This window comes from Trachurus japonicus, chromosome 18 (genome assembly GCF_045865225.1).
Source record: "Trachurus japonicus isolate A0001 chromosome 18, Traja_1.0".
In the NCBI taxonomy this organism is placed as follows: domain Eukaryota; kingdom Metazoa; phylum Chordata; class Actinopteri; order Carangiformes; family Carangidae; genus Trachurus; species Trachurus japonicus.
This window is the reverse complement of record NC_140924.1, coordinates 22,896,560-22,917,656: the sequence shown is the minus strand read 5'-3', so window position 1 is coordinate 22,917,656 and position 21,097 is coordinate 22,896,560. Positions and strand designations below refer to the sequence as shown.

At 41.3% G+C, this 21,097-nt stretch overlaps 1 protein-coding gene across 2 annotated transcripts; it reads left to right on the top strand.

The window, feature by feature from the left end:
• The first annotated feature begins 1,104 nt into the window (after positions 1-1,104).
• Positions 1,105-7,957, top strand: caap1 (caspase activity and apoptosis inhibitor 1). Of its 2 annotated transcripts, none has more exons than XM_085759615.1 (6): positions 1,105-1,312; positions 5,692-5,883; positions 6,693-6,777; positions 6,902-6,959; positions 7,062-7,129; positions 7,248-7,957. In XM_085759615.1, the coding sequence occupies exons 1-6, from the start codon at positions 1,208-1,210 to the stop codon at positions 7,745-7,747; spliced, it is 1,008 nt and encodes a 335-aa protein (XP_085615741.1). In that variant the 5' UTR covers positions 1,105-1,207; the 3' UTR covers positions 7,748-7,957. The 2 variants fall into 2 exon arrangements, with proteins under 2 accessions (XP_085615741.1, XP_085615740.1); XM_085759614.1 differs by having other exon boundaries at positions 1,120-1,312; positions 5,689-5,883.
• Positions 7,958-21,097: the final 13,140 nt, after the last annotated feature.

The window sequence follows — 21,097 nt, the reverse complement described above, 5'->3', positions numbered from 1 at the left end:
AAGTTGTACATTATATGGATCTAATTCAGTCTTAAAAGCTGCATTTGTTAAACTGTTAATGCATATTATCTACATGAGCTTCAAAGCAGACAATATATTTCCCTATACTATTATTGCTGCATATTACTGCTGTGCTATACCCCAAATTCCTTTATAAACCCCTGAGAAACAAAGTTACATCACCAATGAGGACAGTGCACTCTGATTTAAAATGTGAAAACTTGAATGATGCAAATGAGCTGCAGCTTGAAGGTTTGAAGGTTTTTTGCGGTAATGAGTCCGATCCACAGCATTTTGAAGACACGGATGAGGCAGAGGGAAACTGGGAGATGGCGAGACTTGTGTAAAATACAGGAAGAGGGCTTGTGATTGACCGTCGCTGGAAATCCAAGCAGGCTTTGAAGTGTAAAAAATGATGATGGGATACAGTTTGAATGTATTTGCACAGTGCACTTCCATCGACAGCTCGAGAGGTCACAGGAATGGCACCTCTCACTGTGAAAGAAAGGCTCAGTCAAAATACAGACGGCTGCAGCTGTAATATTCAGAGTAGTAACAGCATAGCATCAGACTGACAGCCTTTTGATTGATTTATTGATTGAAAACTTTATTGAACATCATAAGACAAGTGTTCAAAAGGATTAAAAACACAATAAAGCCCAAAGGCTTATTTCCATTGTGGTCCTATTTGATGGCCTCTATTGCTGTGGAAGGCGACTTGCTGGGATGTGAGACCTTATAGGCTGCACTCATCAGTTATAGACATACGCTTATTGTCTATAGCAGGTATTCTACTTGTTAAAATGACTAGATGGTGTTGATATTGCAGCAATAAAGCTAAATTTATGTTCATTTTACTATGGGTTTATCATTTTGTCTCTATATCCCTTCTTATAAAGATACAACAACGTGGTGAAACCTGTAAAATAAATAGCGAAACAAAAATGAAATTATTTTATGTGTAATGACATATTGATGTGAAATATATCTGGATATTCAGCCTTTGTATTGGAGAGTTTATGAAAGACACGACGAGCAGCGTCGCTCCAGCCCAGCAGGTGGCGACAAGACACCATGCAACACACCAAGAAGAAAAAGTCAGTCGCTCGCTAATGACGCACAACTCCCGCGACATTCAACTTTTAGCAAGTGAGTAGAAGAGTGGACGTGTTTGTTGTGAACGTGGACTTCACTTATTAACGAAAATATGCTGAAAAAGAAGTCAAACAGTAGTGAAAAGAAGAGGAAGCACTCGCAGTCCGAAGAACGTCGTGACAGCAGTAAACGCAGAAGTACGGACGCCAACACGGAGGTGAGCTAATCAAGCTAGCTTCAAGCTAATTGTTCACTGTTTACATTTGGAGAGTAGACTACATTTAGCTATGTTTATAAGCAGCCTGTGTTTTTTTTAAATTTATTTTAAAGAACATAAGCACCCTGGTAAATACGGACAAACTGAGGCAGCCAAGTCAATAACTAATTTGTTTGTTTGTTAGCAGTTATTTAAGCCTCCCTGCTATTGTTCCTTTGCTGCAACACCTGTACTAAAGTTGCAGGTTGCTACACAGGCAGAGGCTGTATTGTAATGTAGTAGTATTTATGTACTGGTTTGGTTTTGTGTCGTATTGTTAAAGCCAACAGGTTGGGCTGCTGCACAATTATAATCATGAACACAATATGGCTAAGTGCAACATCCAAATCTCAGAAGCTGCCTTTTTCCCCCCCATTCACTTTTGGATGGAGGTCAAATGTGTCAGAGCATTGTTGTTGTATTGTGTGTATCGCTGTAAGTGACACCCTGACAAACAAACCACATTCTCAAAATGTAAAATAACATGTTTGTTTGGTACAAGACCCGACAAAATTCAAATGACCACCCCAACTGAGGTTTTTTAAAATCACAATTTCAATAGGCTATTTGACGTTATTGCCTATACTTTCTGACAGTTTTTCAACTTCAAATTCTTAAAAACAATTGTCATACACAAATTATTTTTCAGTTTTTGCTATTTAATCATCATTTTGGAGGCTCTGGTCTAGGGCTGCAACTAACGATTATTTTGATAATCGATTAATCTGTCGATTATTTCTTCGATTAATCGATTAATCGGATTTTAAAAAAAGGCACAAATTTGATTTACATTGTAGGGAAGAGAAGAACGAGAGGAGGAGTTGTTTCTCAGTTTGATCCAGCATGTCACTGGTATCATTTATTTCTTCCTCCCTAACTTTATTCAAAAACAGAATGTTATTCCAAATGGACAATATTAGTGCAAAGAAATTGCACAAATAAGTTTTTTTTAAGTTAGTTGAACGGCCCAGAGCTGTTAAACTAGTAATAATACATTAAAAAAAAAAAATAGACAAAATTCATTAGGGCACTGCCTGATTTGCTTACAAGTGGAAGTCTGAAGCATGTTTACATCCAGAGGAAAATTCTGATCAACCCTGAAAGTTGATCATTCACCGGATCAACCGACAACAACCTGACGTTACTCCGACAGTTTTCAGTTTGGCTCACAGCCCACTTCCCCGACGGTCTCACACCCACAACGTTACACACACACACACACACACACACACACACACACACACACACACAGCAGCGATCTGATGTAAACATCGGTATTACAGGGTTGCCAACTTTTGGTCCTGGGCTGGAGTGAGATTCTGTTGGTCTGTTAGCGGGGGGGGGGGGGGCTGTCTATAATAATAACAATAATAATAATAATAATAATAATAATAATAATAATAATAGTTATGTTTATTGTAGTTTTTCTCTCTGTCTCTCTCTCTCTCTCTCTCTCTCACACACACACACACACACATTATACCTGCAAACCGAGTAGGCTATGTGTAATAGGTGACAAAATATATCCCTCTAGGGGGGTCTGGGGGCACCCCCCCAGGAAAAAATTGTGATTTTAACATGTATTTGAAGCATTCTGGTGTACTCTGAGAAGAAAATAAAGGGAAAACACAACATTTGCTTCAGATAAGAGGGAAAAAAGCAGATCTGTGGTTCCTATCATTGTATGGCTGGAGTGTATGAAACTGGTCTAGTGGGGAGCTCTGGCTTTTGGCCTGGACCAGCCTATTGAGCCTATTAATATATGAAAGGACAGAACAGACATGTCCTGTGATTTTCAGTCTTATATTACAGCCTGATGATACAAGTCAGGTCCTGAAATGTGTGTTTCTCTTCTGTAATAAACATTCTACATAGGCTACCCATTCGGAGTTTGCAGGTATGGCACACGTGCATGCATGCGCAGTTGCGCACACACGTACACACAGACGTACACACACACACACACACACACACACACACACACACACACACACACACACACACACACACCTGTTGCTGCGCTGTCTCTCTCTCCTCTGCTCTCTGCTCTCTGGACTGAGCTGCCTGGCTGTACTTTTGTGCTACCCAGTCTGCATCTTGATTTTATAGTTTTCAACGGACTGGCCCAACCAGCCCGACCGCAGGCGTCAGTTCGAGCCGCGTTCAGTCTGAAAACATAACTCGGTCAGGTCAGGTTGTGTCTCGGGCTTCGCTCTCTCCCTCTTTTGTTTGGCCATCGGATTCGGACCAAGTCGGGTCCAGGCTTCAACACCGTGCTGCTGTTGGTGGGGGGTGGGGGGTCGCGGATCGACAACTCCCCGTCCTACTGTGCTGTGATCACAGGCTTGAGCAGCCGTCCAATCGACACGCGGATAAGCATCGCGCACACCAATCAGAGAGCCTATTGAAGAGTGCCAAAGCTTGCTTTAAATTTTTTTTTTTTTTTTTTGCCAAATCGCTTGATTTTGGCGTGAGAATTGTTTGAGTGGCGTGAGAGCGTGAGACAGGACCTAAAAGCGTGTGACACACGCCAGATGCGTGAGAGTTGGCAACCCTGGGTATTAACTGTAATAGCGCCCATCACCATAAAATAAAACGGGTAAATGATGATCAAATCTCTAATCTGAGTCCTCCACACACCGAGCTCTGAGCAGAGGAACAGCTGATCAAACCTCAAAGGAATATTTCTACCTTTACTCCAGGTGTCCAAATCAGTCAGCAGCAGCAGTCATCAAACTCCAACTGTTTTATAATCCATATTATTCCCGTTTGCATCGCGTTCCTCGCGGCCAGCTGCTTCATTCATTTGTATTGTGTGAAAAAAAAGAAAAAAGTTTTAGCTAACGTTAGCTTTAGCTTTAGCTTCAGCTCCTGACAGGAGAGGCTGACAGAGGAGACAGTGAAGCCTCTCTGCTGCCGGTACCGAGTCCAGACCCCCGGTCCAGACTCCAGACAGTCCGTGACCATGTCCGTGACACACCGCGTCCGAGCCGCGCGGACCGTGTCCGTGGGAGTAACGTTGCACCGGGAGTAAACAACGCGGTGGAACCGGACAACACATGGACAACACAGGTCCGGTTGATCAGAAACACGGCTGTTGCCGCCGCTAAAAACACCTCTTTTTTTTTTTTTTTTACATGATGCAAATGAATGAAACAGGCTGGCCGCCAGGAACGCGATGTAAACAGAAATAGGCCTAATATTAGTGGATTATTGGAGCTGGATGACTGCTGCTGCTGACTGTTTTGGACACGGGTAAAGATAAGAAATATTTTCTTTTTTTCCCTGGCTCTGGGCCAAGTTAATCGCTACTCAACGAATCGATAATCAAATTCGTTGCCAACGAATTTAATAATCGATTTTTATCGATTTTATCGATTAGTTGTTGCAGCCCTACTCTGGTCTCAATACTGCGATTGAATCTTATTGAGTTATACTAAAAGGTTTCTTTTTGGTCAGAGTAATTTTTAGCCTAGCCGAAGTAAGCAGAATATTTGTGTTAATATAAGTCTTAAATAGTTATATCTTCCGACGGCAATCACTTATATAGAGTGTTTGGTCCGAAACACGGGTCTGTCAGTCACTCTGCTCTGCTGTAAGCCGAGGAGAAAACGTTTTGTATACTTCCTTGTATCCTACAAGCTTTATCCAATGAGGAGAGAGAACGGCATGAAGGGCTGTGTGTGCTGCCAAGGGATGCGCGTGAATGTGGTGACGTAGGGACGAGGACCAACAGATCCATGACGAGGGCGGGGGCTGCTAACTAACGAAGTTAGCCAAAACGACCGGATCGCTTACTTCTGCTTTAACACAATACAGATGCTCCAATTAAACTTAGTGTAAAGACGCCTTTAAGTTTTATTTATGGTTTTTGCCCAAAATATTTAATATTGGCCACTGTTATTCTATAGATTGTTGTTAAATTACAACATGTAGGAAAGCTCATCTTGTTGATGTTCTTGTTCTGTAAATCAGAAATAATATTTGTTAAAGGAGGCCTATTGTGTACCCCCCACCATTTTATGATGTTGGTAATAATGTCTTTTTTTCCTTCAAAAAGTTGTATTTGTGAGTTTTAGGACTCCTGACTAGTGTGAATAAAATGAATTATATAACAGTTGGAAAAAATACAGAAACACAAAGAAATGAATCACTGAAATCATGCTGTTTGTCAGTGTTTTAACTTTTTTTTTTTTAATGTCAAGTTACAACAACAAAAAACTTTAAACAACAAAAACTTGCAACTGACAACTAACGTGTACAACTAACAACACTTGCAAGACTTTTTGAAGCCCTCTGAACATTGTCATCTCAGTAACTTAGTTTGTTTTCTAAAGCAGGACTCCAAGGATGATCTCGCTGATGCAGAACTGGACAGGATTGGCAGCGACATTGAGGAGGGTGGACTGGACCTCAACCTGCCTTTTAAACCCATCACCGCTTATGTCGCCGACAAGCAGGAGATGCTAGAGCAGTGTTTCCATGTGCTGGGGGAGAAGAAGCTACATAAGATGCTGCCTGATGAACTCAAGGTGATTCTGAGCATATGGACTCTCCAACTCAGAGTATTAGAATGAAGACAATACAAAACACTGTAAATGTCAGTGTGTGAAAGTTTTCACATTGCAACAAACATACTTTTCATTGATAAAGAAATTATACAATACGTAATCAAACGACATCTGTCAACTAAAGGTCAGAAGTGTTTCAAAACCAGCTTTGCAAATGGGTCAGACTCGGCACCATCTCACCTGCAGACTGTAAGAAATGTCATGCTGCAGTTTTACAGACATTAATTTGTAGGTAATTGGACCCGATTCCCACTCTGACCTATCTAGTCCTCCAGACTAATGTACCGACATTGTGACCATGGTCGCATTTTTGCGCCTAATTCCAGCAGCCCCTGCGCTTTTGCAATAGCGCCCATTTCTTTAAAAGGTTTGTTCCATCTTTTTGTAGGCCTTTATCATTGGTGAACTGGGTGATTCATAATATATACTTTTTTATTTACTAATAGAAAGTCACCATTTTCACATGTTACTTTTCTGCCATGCTTTTAGTTGTAGATGGACGTTTTGCTAAGGTTACTGTTATTTTACATATTGTGTAAGTAGATGCTGTCAGGATTTTCTTTATCTATGGCGCCAATTAGCCATAGGTTTGCAATATTAAAATTGAACTGTAAGGTCAGTGGTTTAAATTTGAAGTAAAACGTAGTATAATAAAGTTTTCATAAAAGTAGAGTAAAGGTAGAGTAGTAAGTCTACAGGGTTTCGCCGATTGTTTTGGAGGGGAGTGAAGCGACTTCAAAGATGCCTTTTAAACACATTATCCTTCACAGGACTGCAGTTTAGAGGAAATCAAAAAGCTGTGTTGGGAGCAACTGCAGCCAATATCAGAAAAAAATCTCATCCAGATCTTAGCAGGTGAGACTTGAGGCCGGTTTGGCACTTTTTCATAGCAGCTTTCCAGACTGTGTGTGTTTAAAGTAATACCGCATCGCAAACAAAGCATTTCCATTCCCTTGAAGCTGTTGTTTATTGTGTCTAGGGGAAGAACTAACATCTGGAAATGGGGATGAAAACACAAAGGAGACCTTGGAAAGCCAGTGAGTGAACAGCTTTCTAACTTGTTCAGTGTGCAATTTCAGAGTGAAAATGGAGTGTGTTTTCCGACTTGTTATGTGTTTATTTCAATTTTTTCCATCAAGGCAAGACAATAATGTTGACTCCACATCTTGCCTCAAAGAAACGGCAAAGAGTGAGGACTCTAAGCAAGGTAATTAATATGTAATACACAGACACAACATCCCCCAGGCATTCAATGGAGGACTTCAAAGACATAAAAGTGCAATAAAAGGATCATTTACAATGTCTTGGTGTATTTTCCTTCACAGAGGGTGGGGGCTCAGGCGAGGAGAGCGACGTCCTGAGCATAAATGCAGACACTTACGACAGTGACATAGAGGGACCCAAAGAGGAGCAGACTCTTAAAGTCGTGGTTGCAGCAGCGAAAACAGAGGACAGCGGTGGGGAAGTCGCCCAACCAGCTGTAAACCCTGAACCTGTAAACCCTGAGCCAGAGCCTCCCACCGGCTCTCAACCAGTGGAAGCAAAGAAAGACATACAGAGTGACATTGACAGAAGCGTTAGTGAGATTTTGGCATTGTCATCCACATCAACTAAAGAGGTAAATAAAGAACAGAGTGCGCCATCGCAGGCTGAAGATGCCACGTCACCTGTTCAAGGCGGCTCTGTCACAAGTCGCACGCCTGCAGCTGCTCAGCCGTCCATCCAACAGCTGGAGCTCTTGGAGTTGGAAATGAGGGCGAGGGCCATCAAGGCCCTGATGAAAGCAAGTGATGGGAAAAAGCCCTCTGTGGCAAAAAATGTTTAACGTGGTTTATTTTTTTTATTTTTTTCCCATGGTTTAATGGTTTTGCACTCGAAAAACTGGAACTTACAGAACAATGATTTTTGAACAATTTGCAACATCATTCAGATTTTCTTTTCATTATGCCATTCAAACCGTGTTGTGTTATTACTCCATATTGGAATGATGTTACAGACTGTTTAATGCCAAATTAAAACACTTAAGAGACTTTGATTCATTTATTACTGTTTTACTCATAGTGTCATCTGGGAAATGCTCAATATGCAGACAACATCAAATGTAGTTTCTCCCTTGGGCACTAGATGGCAACATTACTCTGCTGTAATAAACCCAAGGGGTAAGAGAGAGAGATGATTTATTTGCCTCCATTACAGTAAAAATAGTCATGAGCAGCATGAAAGTCAAGTTTTCCTAGTAATGATGTTATTTAATAATTCATTTATTCAGTTAGGGCAAAAATTGGTTTTGCAATGGCAGAAATTCTCATCGCGCCAGTTGTTAGAGGTTGTGGGCATATCGGAACGATGCTATTTTGTATGTATGCTGAGCTTTGCAAGCCAAAGCAGGTGGCAGCAGCAGCGTTGTACTATCATTTACACACTCGCAGTATTTCTTCACTGAACACCTGTTTGACTTGTCAGGCAGAAGCATGCAGTAATACCTGCCGCCTCTCCTCTTTCAAACGTGCATCTTCTAAAGGCTCAGTCCAGAGCACTTTAAAGTGGATATCTGTTTGGTGAAGGGAACAAAAGCCCTGTGGCCTTACAGACAAACTACACAGTAATCCAAAACTAAAATCAATCTAAGATAATTAGACCAGCTGCCCTCACTCTTACATCTGCCAGTTTAATTCACTAGACTAACTTTTAAATTAATTTTCGCTCCGCGTACCACTATGCAGCAGCTAGAACTAATGGCGTCCTCTCACCTAATATTGTGTTTTTTTGCTGTAATTTATTCTGAAGTTGCTTTGTTCCAGTGTAAACTGTAAGGTTGCTGTGTGTGTGTGTGTGTGCAATTACATGCAGATGCAGAGCAAAACAGCTCTCTACCCCGGAGGAGACAATGGAACCTCCGATAAGAAGCCAGTTGCCTCCTGGGTATTTGCATTTAAAAGGGTTATTTCATGGGCGAAGTGAGGGTGGGGAGGGTTAAATGCATCTTTCTTTACACGTTTATGTGCAGGTATCTTTGTGCTCATTGACGATTTCAAGAGGAAAACGTCCACTTTAGTAAAAAATGGTTCTAAAGTGCTCGTGGTGGCTGTAATTAGCGAGTATTTATCAGTGTAATTTTACTGCTATTAGAATGCCAATTATTATTATAGTATGAGCAGATAAATGGCTTTTTAAGCAGACCTCAGAACGAGTGGGCTGAAAATTGGATTGATGGAAGTGAGCTGAAACTTGTTGAGGGAGTACTTTTTTTGAATTCAAATGAACCCAAGTGAACCTTGTTAAAATATTTAGGTATGATGCTTCCATGAGCGGTGCTATTATCAAAGTCAGAAATAAGGTTGCGCGGAAAGTTCCTGTGCAAACTGGTACATCTGTTCAGTAGCCACACTTATCATTTTCCTCAGTGTTGTGAGCTAGCTGCTAGTTAGCCATGATAGAAACACTGTATTCCAATCCCTAAAGGGTTTTCATTTCCACCAAGAAGCAAGCATTCAATGTCTTTCCTTTCAAAGACTTGACCTTGTTACCTGGATGTCCCTAAAATGTACATCAGAGAGAAGTGACTGTGCATTTATTGTACTGTCAGCTAACTGTAGGACACAGTGATTGCTGCCATGGCCCCTCAGACTATATGTACAGCACATAGAGGATTGAAAATATAAAGAGCGAGAAGGAATGTGCTCCAAGACAAATACGACAACACAAAAGCACAAACACTGAACTCTTGGAATACACAAGGCTGCAAATGTCAAACCACCACAGTAGCAATGTACAGCAAAAAAAAGAGACTCTCACAGCATGGCTTAGGAATAGCCCTGTCAGTTTTTGGTATATCTTTGCCAGTGCTGGTCACACCACATTTGATCCTCTTACTTTTCCTCCAGCTTCACCACCATCAGGTAAGATTTCCACTCGTCTATCATTTTTGTTCTTGATGAGACCAGTTCCTGTCGATGTTGGCTCTAAGTGGCGGTATGATTTAAGTGATAAAACTGCGTACAAGTATATGAGGATTATCAGAAGTAATGCAAATGTAGTCAAAGTATCTGAAGTAAAAAGCTGAATTCACTAATATTAGGCTATGTGTCCTTGATTTGTGGCTGGTGGTACACTTACATGCTGTAGCTGGGGAGACTGAGCCAACGCATACTACTTATTATTCTGTATGGCAGTTTAATCAGTAGTAGTACATAATATTTGATAAGAAAAATATCATTTCTATGTATAATTTGGGGCCTTCACTGCCATAGTCCACCTACGTTTATGCTGTCTAATTAGCACTGTGTTGATTAACATTTCCCTCATGTTGCTGCCGAAGATCTGTACCCGCTGGGGCATGGGCATCTTTACCCAATTATCATTCTTAGCGCGTAGAGTTTGGTAGAAATCACATACACTAATTGCCAGCATAGCTCCACCTGACTTACACCTGACTGGAGTTATAATCACACACAATGGTTGAAAACAACTGTATTGGTGTGCAGAGCATAGAATCTAAAGCACAACCGGCAAATAAACCAAGTGGAGTACGAAGAATTTCTTTCTGAAAAAGTACAAAATACGGTATAACATGGAATACTGCATGACATTAAAAATAGATTTGTTCTGAGCTGCCATACTTGGGTGGATGTACTCCACATGTTAATTGTAGTATCCTGGCATTGATGCTGAGCTCAAAGCACAGCTACATCTGAGGTTACATCTGGACTCTGGTAGAAGACAGCCACCTGAGACTGTTGGATGTTGTTGTTCAGCCTGTCAGACACTCAGCTTGGCAGGTGCCCGACTTTATTTTTGCCACTGAATCCAACCTGATTACAGTTAGCGTCAGTGGCGAAGTTGTTTTTCTTCTTTTTGGTTATTATTTGAACAATTATTGTTCTTTGAGGCCTTGCTGTTTCTAAGACAAAAGGAGATCTGTCACTTTTCTCCCTTTCTTTTGGTCTTAATATTCACAATGGGTTATTTTTTTCCTACATTTTGAGTGTGCTTTCAGTCCTTTATGTGTTAGTAGTGTTTGCAATGTTTTCAGATTTGGGTTTCATTTTGTGCTTTCAGTGCTTTTTGTTAACATTTTCTGTACAAGAATATGACCCCTGTCAGTCCAATACAAACCTGTTGACATTATTTCTTATTCTTATAGTCAACATTTCAATTGAAAGAATAAATAAATATGATTATAGGGGGCAGCCTTGTCTGACACCTTTAGAAAGTGTGATTGTATCAGAAATATGTCCATTATTTATAATTCTACTACAATGATTTTTGATTTATGAGTTGACCCACTTAATAAAGGTCTCACCAAAATGAAAGATTTGTAAACATATGCACTTCCATTTAGACATATCAAAGGCTTTCTCAAAGTCAACTATGAATATTAGACCAGGCAAATTGTTCTCATAATATTCCATTATTTGAAGGAGACTTCTAATATTATCACCTATAAAGCGGCCTTTACAAAACCTGTTTGATCGGGATGTATTCATTCTTTCATAACCTTCCTTACTCTAAGTCAGTGGTTCTCAACCAGGGGTCCGCCGACCCCCAGTGGTCCGTGGGGTAATTGCAGGGGGTCCATGAAAATATCCGCCGAACCTTGCAATCCGGCCTGTGACTGAGTTCGCCCAGGTACCCAAATCACCATGCGCAAATGTTTGGGGAGCCGGCTGGAACCCCAGATCGGGTGGTGGGGGGGTTCAGGACCCCAAAAAGGTTGAGAACCACTGATCTAAGTGCTAAGCATTTAGCCAAAATGCAGGAGTGTACGAGGTCTCCAATTCTTCAGTTTTATTGTTTTTCAAATTTGTTACCATATCGTAAAACCTGTAAGAAAAAAACAGGGTATTGAGAAACATGTCTTTCTTTAGGACACAACGCGTTTGCGCAAATAAAGTTATGCTCTTCGAGTTTCCTCTGCATTGTCTGTGTTCTTTTCTGCAGCTAGGAATTAAATTGAACTAACAGCTCATGCTGACAGGCAATAAATAACTTAGCACCTCTGTGTGACTAAATGAATTGATTTCCCAAAACAATGACTCATTGGACACATTTCATTTTCTTCAAGTTTCAGACAGCATTTTTCTTAAAGTGGAAGAATTATTTGATGTTTGATGCACTTTGTTTTGATTAAATGTCCAATTCTGTGATATCACTAATTACCGTTGCATTGGCAACAATCCTGATTGCCATCTGAAAGACGGAAGAGGCATATTAATGTGTTGATTATTTAAATATAGAGATTACTCTCGCAATATTGGCTAATGATAATGAATCCGTGTTTCATTTCTCGCCTTGATGTTGCAGATTTGCTGGACTAGATGTGCTATGTAATTTGATTGGTGATGCATCCCTGAAATAATGGATTCTTCTGTTCCCCATTGAATCTTCTGTCATTGAATGGAAACGAATGACAATTGCTGTTGCTTTGTCACAGGTGTGCGGCACATCTGTTCGCCATTCAGTTCTTTTGCGCGCGTAAACGCTTGGCTTTTTCTCAAAGAGGTACGAGCCTGGCAGAACCCGTTTTGAAAAATGTGAAGTGGGTTAGTGCAAGTTTGCTGCGATTTGAAAGAGAAGAGCTCCCTTTCTTTTTTAAGCCACACTCTAAAAACCTGTGAGAGAGATTTGAACATTTGATATTCCACTCCAGTGTAGTATCTGCATTTGGAGAAAATTCCTCCCCTCCACTGACTCCTCTGACATCTGACTTTCAGTTTCCATGCATGCTCACTCTGCATGGGCTTCCTCCCCCCTCCAACTTCAGGGTCTGCATTCAAATGGTGCATTAATACCATCAAACGACCATTGAAATTCTGGCGGGTAGACGAGCAAGCCAATAAAGCAAAATGCTTTTGAAAGATGTCTAGAGACATCAGGAAGGATGGATGACCTCGCACAATCAAATCAGCATAATCAAATGAAATATCACAATATTACATCAAAGCCAACTCCCACTGCGACAGCAGCTGCAACATGATCAACAAGCTTGATCCTCAGAGTATCGGTGCTTCCTCACAGAAATACTGTGTTTGATGGCCTGAAGTGAATATATTTTGCAGCTAATAGAGTCGGTTCAGTAAATCTGTAATGTTGTGTGGGTTTTAAATGTTCATGGAATCTGTGCTTAATCTCCAATCAGTAAACATGAGCGATTCCCACTGAAATGAGCATGCAGGCTGCGGCGTTAATCTATAATAGTGCACAGATCTAGCACTCCCTAGAGAGTTAAGGGCGATAGCACCCAAGATAATTATGTGAGCTTCAGAATATATTTCCCTTTCTACGTCAGTAACAAAACCCTCTGAAGCACATTTTAATATAACAACTCAAAAAAAGAGCTTTCATGTCTAATAAAATAGGCATTATTTAAAAGAAAAGCCACCACTCCCAGAGGAAATAAAACTAAAAGATATTCAAAATAACCATTGCTGAATGTCTCCCACTCATTTCATTGTGTTTTTTCCCTCCATAATAATGTGTGCTTTCCAGGGTTGTCCTGTAACTCACTGATCTTTTTAAAGTACACTGTTGGGTTTCAATCTGTCAGAATAGTATTTCAGAGCAACCAGCAATTGTTAAATATACATTATTAACCAACCTCAGTATACTGTAGACTTTTAAATGTAGGAAACTCTAAAAAAAAACACACCCTATTTCCACTTTCTTTAAACTAATCACACTTTCTGTGAGGCTAAGCTTTAAACAGCTGAACTGTTATAGTCCCAGTTGTCCCATGAACAGCTTTGGACCACCAAACTGTCCCCCCAGACAGATGATGGATCACAGCACACAGCCCCGGAAACTCAAACCTTTACGACGCTAGGCGAAAACGGCACCATTCGCGCTCGGGTTGGAAGACATTGAACTGTCAAATCGCGCCAGCGTGCCATTTATTTATTTTTTATTTGGATGATTTATTTCCCACAGACGCACAAAAGGATCGAGCCAAGTAAATTACTTGTGCCAAAAGTTGTGATAAAACTGTCAAATTGCTTCCCACCACCAGCTGGCAAGCAATTGTATTACATAAGTAATTGTCAAAAGGAATGTCAAGAGAGGGGTATATTCCTTTGTGAGTTTCTGTCTCTCTTACCATCAGGATTTTACGTGCCTTGCCTCACTTAAACTGCCTTGTCTTTTGTTTTAACTACATCGCTGTATCTACCTCTCCAAGGAAAACCCGCAGATAGAGTCGTACCACTTCTGTTTTCTACTTCTCATCCCAGGTCTAATGGGTTTTAAACCTAGATTTTGTATGTTTGATAAGGCGTGACATTTGGTGACACCCATCTCTGTTGTTCCTTCTTTTTATTGTCCAAAATAACAAGGAGCAAAAGTGTCATTTATCACTTTTGATTGATAGCTGATACCCTTTTATGATGTTCTGTATAATTCAACAACCTTCAGTTTCCCATAAGTCGTAGAGTTGTGGAAGATAAGCCAGACATTTAAAGTTGCTGTCTAAGTCGCTCAAACAATTATACAATAGGCATGAGTCATACAACCAATACAACGTGTCTCACAAAAGCTTTACCCCCACACTGCCACATCAAGACTCAACATCATCCATACTCCCCTCTTCTTCATCACATCATATGAAAAGAGTGCTATTTCAGCTCCACTTATTGACAGCCAATTAGCCAGCCAGTGTCTGCTTGGTGCTCCCCCAAAACTGATTGCTTATCCCTGACTCTGATTGTGAGGGGTCGGACAGAAACAGCACTTTCGCAACTTAAATGGCTTTTTGACGTAAAAATAATCAGAAGACGCTGCTGCAATGGAGAGAATCAAGTGATTTGAAGTGTTGCTGTCTGTAGTTTTTAATACTGAAAATCAGGGAGGATGCATTCACTGTGTCCCCAGCTGCTCATCTTGTTTTAGTATTCTTGTGGCTCTACATAATGCATTATATTGAAGACCATCAGCTATGGATGGATAGGCCTACTCTTCTTTTTAATGTCTCTGTTTGAAAATTAATTGAAAGAATAAGACTGTAGTGTTTGCCATGTTTGTAAAAAATATATAATTATAGATGCATCATCCATCATTTTGGAAACAATGACCCATCCTCAAAATCACCCTTTTCACTGATTGCTAGGGTGGGACATTGTTTCCAGGGACATAAAAAGTGACATACAAGGCTGGGATGCACTAACAACATTAGCACAACATTTCACAATCACAGCACAGGACAAATTCGCTGTATTATCATTATAATAAACCAAACAAACTGCCTAGCAACCCTTCATTGCTTTGTTAATATTTGCAGTGTGTGCAGGGGCGTAGCACCAAATTCTGGGCCCTGTGAACTCGTAGTGTCAGTGGGCCCCTATCCATGCCAGTGCACGAAGCACAGGGTTGTTTTTGAGGTAAATTTATACAAAGCCGCCAAAGCGCGTTTCAGTCGGCAAGCAATCTCTTTTCAGCACTATACTTGCTTTGAATTTACCTCGAAAACAACTCGTAACATTCCGTTATTATCTCATATTATATCTCTGCTGATCTAAAAATAGCTTGCACTGACAATTAAAGGTACAAATCTACTCCTAAAACTATAGGGATTATGGCATTGGGCCAATTTGCCAAAATGTTGAACTATTCCTTTAACAGTTGCTTCCCCTAATTCAACATCACACAAAAAAAAAAAAAAAATCAGGATTTTCATGGGCCCTCTCCCTACTCGGGCCCTGGGTAGTCAGAGCCCCTTTTCCCCCCACTACCACGCCCATGAGTGTGTGCAGTGATTAAGTTGTTTTTCCAGATTTGTAGCACATTTGTGCCTTTGCATGTGTAAAGTTGTGGTGCGCTGAACTCTACGAGTCACCATACAAGTATCTTATTTGTTTGTGAATTTGTGATATCATTCAGTTTCATTGGACACTGTGCAGCCTAATAGGAAATGTGAAGAACCTGGAGTGAATTATACACAATGTCATTGGCCCACTGTTCGTATTTCCATTATTAGTAAATACACTTTACCAAACCAATGCTTCTGAAGCAGTGTTTCTGGCGAGGATCTTTAAACTGTTGATGGTTTTCAAATGATATTATGAAGAAGTCTGTTTTGTTGCTATTTATCTTTTTCTATCCTGCCCTCATTATGTGTTCGGATGATATTTGTTACGGGATTAACAACATAGAAAGTAAAGAAGAGGCCTGTAGATTGAAGTAGAACGAGTAATAAATATAGGTACTGTTACGATGAGAGTTTGAAACTGTCCACATTTCCCTTCTCATCCCACATAGAAGTGAATGGCAGGAGCTGTGATGTGGGCGTGATAATTCTCAGAGTAATCAGTGTGCCCTTTATTGTGACTAGACTTTTTTTGTGGTTGGATAATGACGGGTATTTTTGCTCACTTAGTTAATGAACCTCTCAAGTTTTGCCTTTGAAAGTGAGGTCATCATATTAAAGCAGCGCACAGATCCGATGAGGGATTCTGGGACAGATGTTAAAATGTCATTTCTGATCTGTACCTCAGCAGGAACAGGTGTTACCGGGGCCTGCTGGTAAATGGAGTCGACATGCTGGGGAGCAGAAGAGATGGCTGTTCATCTCCGTGTCCAAGTACTTTAAAGCCGGTGGATCGGCTTCCAACTCCACAGGCCCTCCCGCGCACAGCCGGCTCGAAGCGGTAAGTTTGCACAAAGTGCGCCTTTTACATTGTCATTCATTTGTTGATGCCCTCTGCAAATAATTCAGTCGAGAAATGATGTTGGCATATGTATTCATTACGAATGCGAGAGCAACCACTGGGTGCAATGCTGATGAGCTAAAAATGTCATTGTCAAATACATTTTCTGCCGCGTGTGGTTATGAGCTTAGGAAATGAACTATTTGTTTGTCAGGGGCTAAATAGCTGAGCACACTAATAACGGCTCCTCTGGAATTAATCAAGGTGAGTTCAAAGTGACTCCAACATAAATCAACATTCCCTTTGCCATTCAGTTTAATCTGGTCCAACCCCCCCGAACTAATCAGAAGACGCAGACTCCCTGCGATTTCACGGCCGAGCCTTCACGCCATTTTTCCTCCAAAGATGAACTGACTATCACTTTGCGCAATTAAAGGTCATACGGAAGTGATGAGTCACTTCAAAAATCAACATCCCGAAACCAAAAGATCCATCATGAGTCACCGCGTATTCAACTGCAAAGGTCCACCTGTAATAGCGCTCCTCAATATTGATAACTCCACCTCGGCCTATTCCTACGTGACTCATTAGTCACTGAGGTAATGATATGTCATAAAAGAGCAATCAGTGTTCTGAATGTGAAGGATGACTGTGGCTTAAGACATGCCGACTGTGATAGGAGCAGGTTTGGTATTTGGATGCCCACCCTATCTGTGTTTTTGCCTGTTCCCCTGAGGTAAACAAACAACATCCTGCCACAGAGAGTTAGACTCAGCATTCTCCAAAGCCTCTTTTTCTTTTTTTTTTCTTTTATTTTAGGTAACTGAGAAGTCATAACAGCCATGTTGGCTGTTTTATCAAAGCTCTATCATCCTCATGCCAGAGTCATTACACGGCTGCAGAGATGGCATAATAATAAAACGTGACTTAATCAAAAGCGAGCAGGCCTCCAGAATAATGGCTCCCAGCAGCTGAATATGCGAAACAATCGGGCAGGGGCTACTGTTGTACTTAACCTCATCAAGGTCCTCATTTAGGTGATGGAGGACACAGATGCTGAGGCGAAGGGCTGCTCCAGGCTTGTTTGTTATTTTCACTTTATGCTTGATGAAATGAGTCAGCAGTTTAAGTTCAGGAGAGATAATTACAGCAGTGCATCGTATTAAATGATCCTTTTCTTTGTTCTGTATTGAAAGTAAAACACTATAATTGTTTTCAGCAGTCCGAGGGGCGCCTTGATGAATTTTTTTTAGAGGTGTCGCCCCGGCAGCGCCTGCCTCTTCCCGAGGTGATGCACAGGAAGTCAAAACAGAGGTGCAGCAAAGTGGCCCACATATCCACGTGACGTACGACACGTACCGGTGATGTCAGACATGTCAGATTCAGGTTTCCAGTTTGAGCAAAAAGACAGTAGCTGTGTTTTTTTTTTTTTAACACCGGGGTTGAAATCTTCCCCCGAAAGCTTTACCGAAGTGATGTGTAAGTGTCTGTTTCTGTAATGGGCTATGCCATGGGAATGTTTCCATGGTAACGTGGCAAAGGCGCTAGTACAGCTCAATGCCGCTCTCTGGGGAGTATCTGGGAAGCTTCTGCTTAGTGGGAAATGATGATAATAGCGCAGAGTGTTGGATAAAACTCAAATGGGGAAGACTAACCCCCTCATATTGCAGGGAAAGGAGACGACATTCATCTTCTTTTGCAAAGTCTTTTGCTGGCTTTTTTTAAGAACCAGTTTCCCTAGTTACCGTCCTACTGTATGCTCCATTTTCATTGCTTTCACTTTTGTAATTTTTATTGGGTGTTTAGTACCTCAACAGACACTATAAAGAGCTATAAACCTCTGTTATCTTGTATTTAGGCTCCAATTTGTGAACAGTGCCTTTCAGAACTGGTAGCAGCCTGTATACAGGCCTGCAGAGTTTCACCTATTGTAATCTACAGCAGGGAACTTTGACTGTGACTGAAGCTTGTGCCTCGGTGACTATTTTTAAAATGTAGCCTGTTACACTGCAGAGTCTTTTTTTTTCATTGCAGTTGCTGCATATTCTGTAGAAACCGGTTGGAAATCCTCATGCAAATGAAAAATCGGCACGTTGCTCGTACAACAGCGCCGTAACAGCCACAGAGTGTCCAGAAACATCTCCGCTCGAGTCAGATACCTGTTTGTGCCCCACCCACACCCCGTTGCTCTTTCCTCGGGCGGCGATATGAGCACACACGTGCACGTGCCTCAATGTTAGATGTCGAAAAACACAGCTTTGTATTAGATCACAACCGCGGATAAATTACATCCGCAGCGAGCATTAAGGAGCGCCAGGGCGCGGGGAAATAACTGAAGACTGAAGCTCTTTGGAGTCGAAAATGTCACATTAATTTCAAACACATTACCCCCTGCCTGAAGACTTAATGAAGAAGCCCATTAGAATGTCATACCTGCTTACTTGTGAGTTTTGTAGAAAGTTTATTTGATATGTCTGAGTCAATTAACCAAAGTCTTTGTGATAAGGAACTGCTCAGCGGACCTGAACCTCCCGTTCTACTACGGGGAGCACTTGGATATTTTATACATGCCTGTGCTTTGAATAATTTCCAGGCAGAAATTCTTCTTTGGCATGGCGCTTTATTATTATTTTATTTTTTCTTCCCCCTCGCTGGCTTAAAGGTTTTGTCCTTGATGTCACTTTGCGAAGCACAAACAAACACACTAACAGGTGAATTGCAGTCGAGCCACAGTGTAAGGACAAAAGCATTTTTCTTAGAAGCTTCCTTTTCTATTATAAAACATGTAAATGCTTTTTCCACACTGTGGGTTAAAGGAATCCACCCTCATTTGAAGCAGCAGAGGCCAAAATATCTTGACCTTTTTAGACTTTTGAACTCCAAGCGCTCCAAACATCCTACATTTCCCATCATGCAACACACCTCCTATTGGAAATTTGAAGTGTGGACCTCAAGTTGAGTAGATAACCCTGATGGTTATCTACTCAACTGGACTTAGACTTCCAAATGTTCCCTACAGAGCCATAATGGACGCTATATCACTGCTGTACAGGCTCCTGACGACTAAAACGATCCCCTAGTGTAAAATATTAATAGTATCCATCCATTCACTCTTTTATTGGTGAATGTAAAGGCCAGTGTACACTACAGCGTGTAAGCAGCCTGGCTAACACAGTGTAGCGGCTACTGAGGGACGTACGTTTTTTTTGTACATTATTTGCGTCGAGTTGTCGTGACAAGTGGCCTACTTGTATTTAAACTCCTTCGCAGTCATTTTTTATTTGTCAGCATCCTCACGGTGGAGTTTGTCTCTCTCTGCGGACACGTAACGTTTCATGTCCTCCTCAGACACGTCGCTGGAGCTCTGGGACAAACACCGGATGAGTGACTAAGAAAACAATTCCCCTGGATGTGCCTGTTGTCTCGCTCTTCCTCTCTCGCGCACTCTCTTTCTCTGCGTCTCTTCAGGGTTGAATCACATTTCTTTTGCTTCCCTCCAATGTGTCTCTGTCATATATAGGTGCCCGGGCACATCCAAACACACACACACACACACACACACACACACACACACACACACACACACACACACACACACACATATACACACATACACAGAGTCTGACAAATCCCCCCTTCTGCCAAAAAGTCGATAAATAAATGCATTGTCTCTTCACTTTCTGCTGTTGGCATCAGCCTGTCTAAATTGTCTGAGAAGGCAGTGGAGTGTGAAATTGAGTTCAGAACTGTATGCTGTGTGAGGGGGCACAAGATGAGCGTATGTTTGCTTATTTATTCATATTGCAGCAGCATTTCAGTGGCGGTTTTTGCAAGAAAGGGTCAGTTAAACACGTCGAGGTGTTGTTGGGGGGGGGGCGGGTGGTGGGAATTTGACAAGTGTAAAGGAAGAAGCTCAGGCAGTGGCATTTTGACCGTGCAAGGAGAGCAATAGGTTATTCATCTGTGGGATAAATGAAGCTTTAAAGTGAAATTGTGCATTTACAGTGAGTCCAGTAAGTTTCTTATACCTGCGGTCCCCTGGGTGCTGTGAACCAGGGCGACTTCTTTTTGACAGTCGCTATCATTGTTCTAAATGCCATCTACACTGAAGCCCCCGGTAGTTGCATACAAAGCAAAAAGGTAATTTTACTTGAATCACTAGGTAGTGATTGAATAACTTCACAGTGATTTGCTCTCCCCCTATTTCTGAAAAGATGAATTTCTTTCCCAAAGCCAAAGAGTTCATGCGAGAATAATAGCACCTGCCCACACTAATTTGCCAAGAACAAATGATTTTGCTTGAGAATGTAACTTTTTGCGCCGCTTTCTCCCAAGATTTAATCAGAGGTATTACGCAAACCTTCCCCTTCCTCAGCTCTTTTCTCGCCGGCTCTGTGATGAATGTGTTGTTGCCGGATGATATATGTTTATAGATTGCCAGGGATAACTGCTGTTTTGAAGAGTTATAGCTTCCCCTCACATCACAGAAAGTGGCTCTATGCGAAAATCATTCAGGGATTTCAGGTTTGTCTCTCAATTTC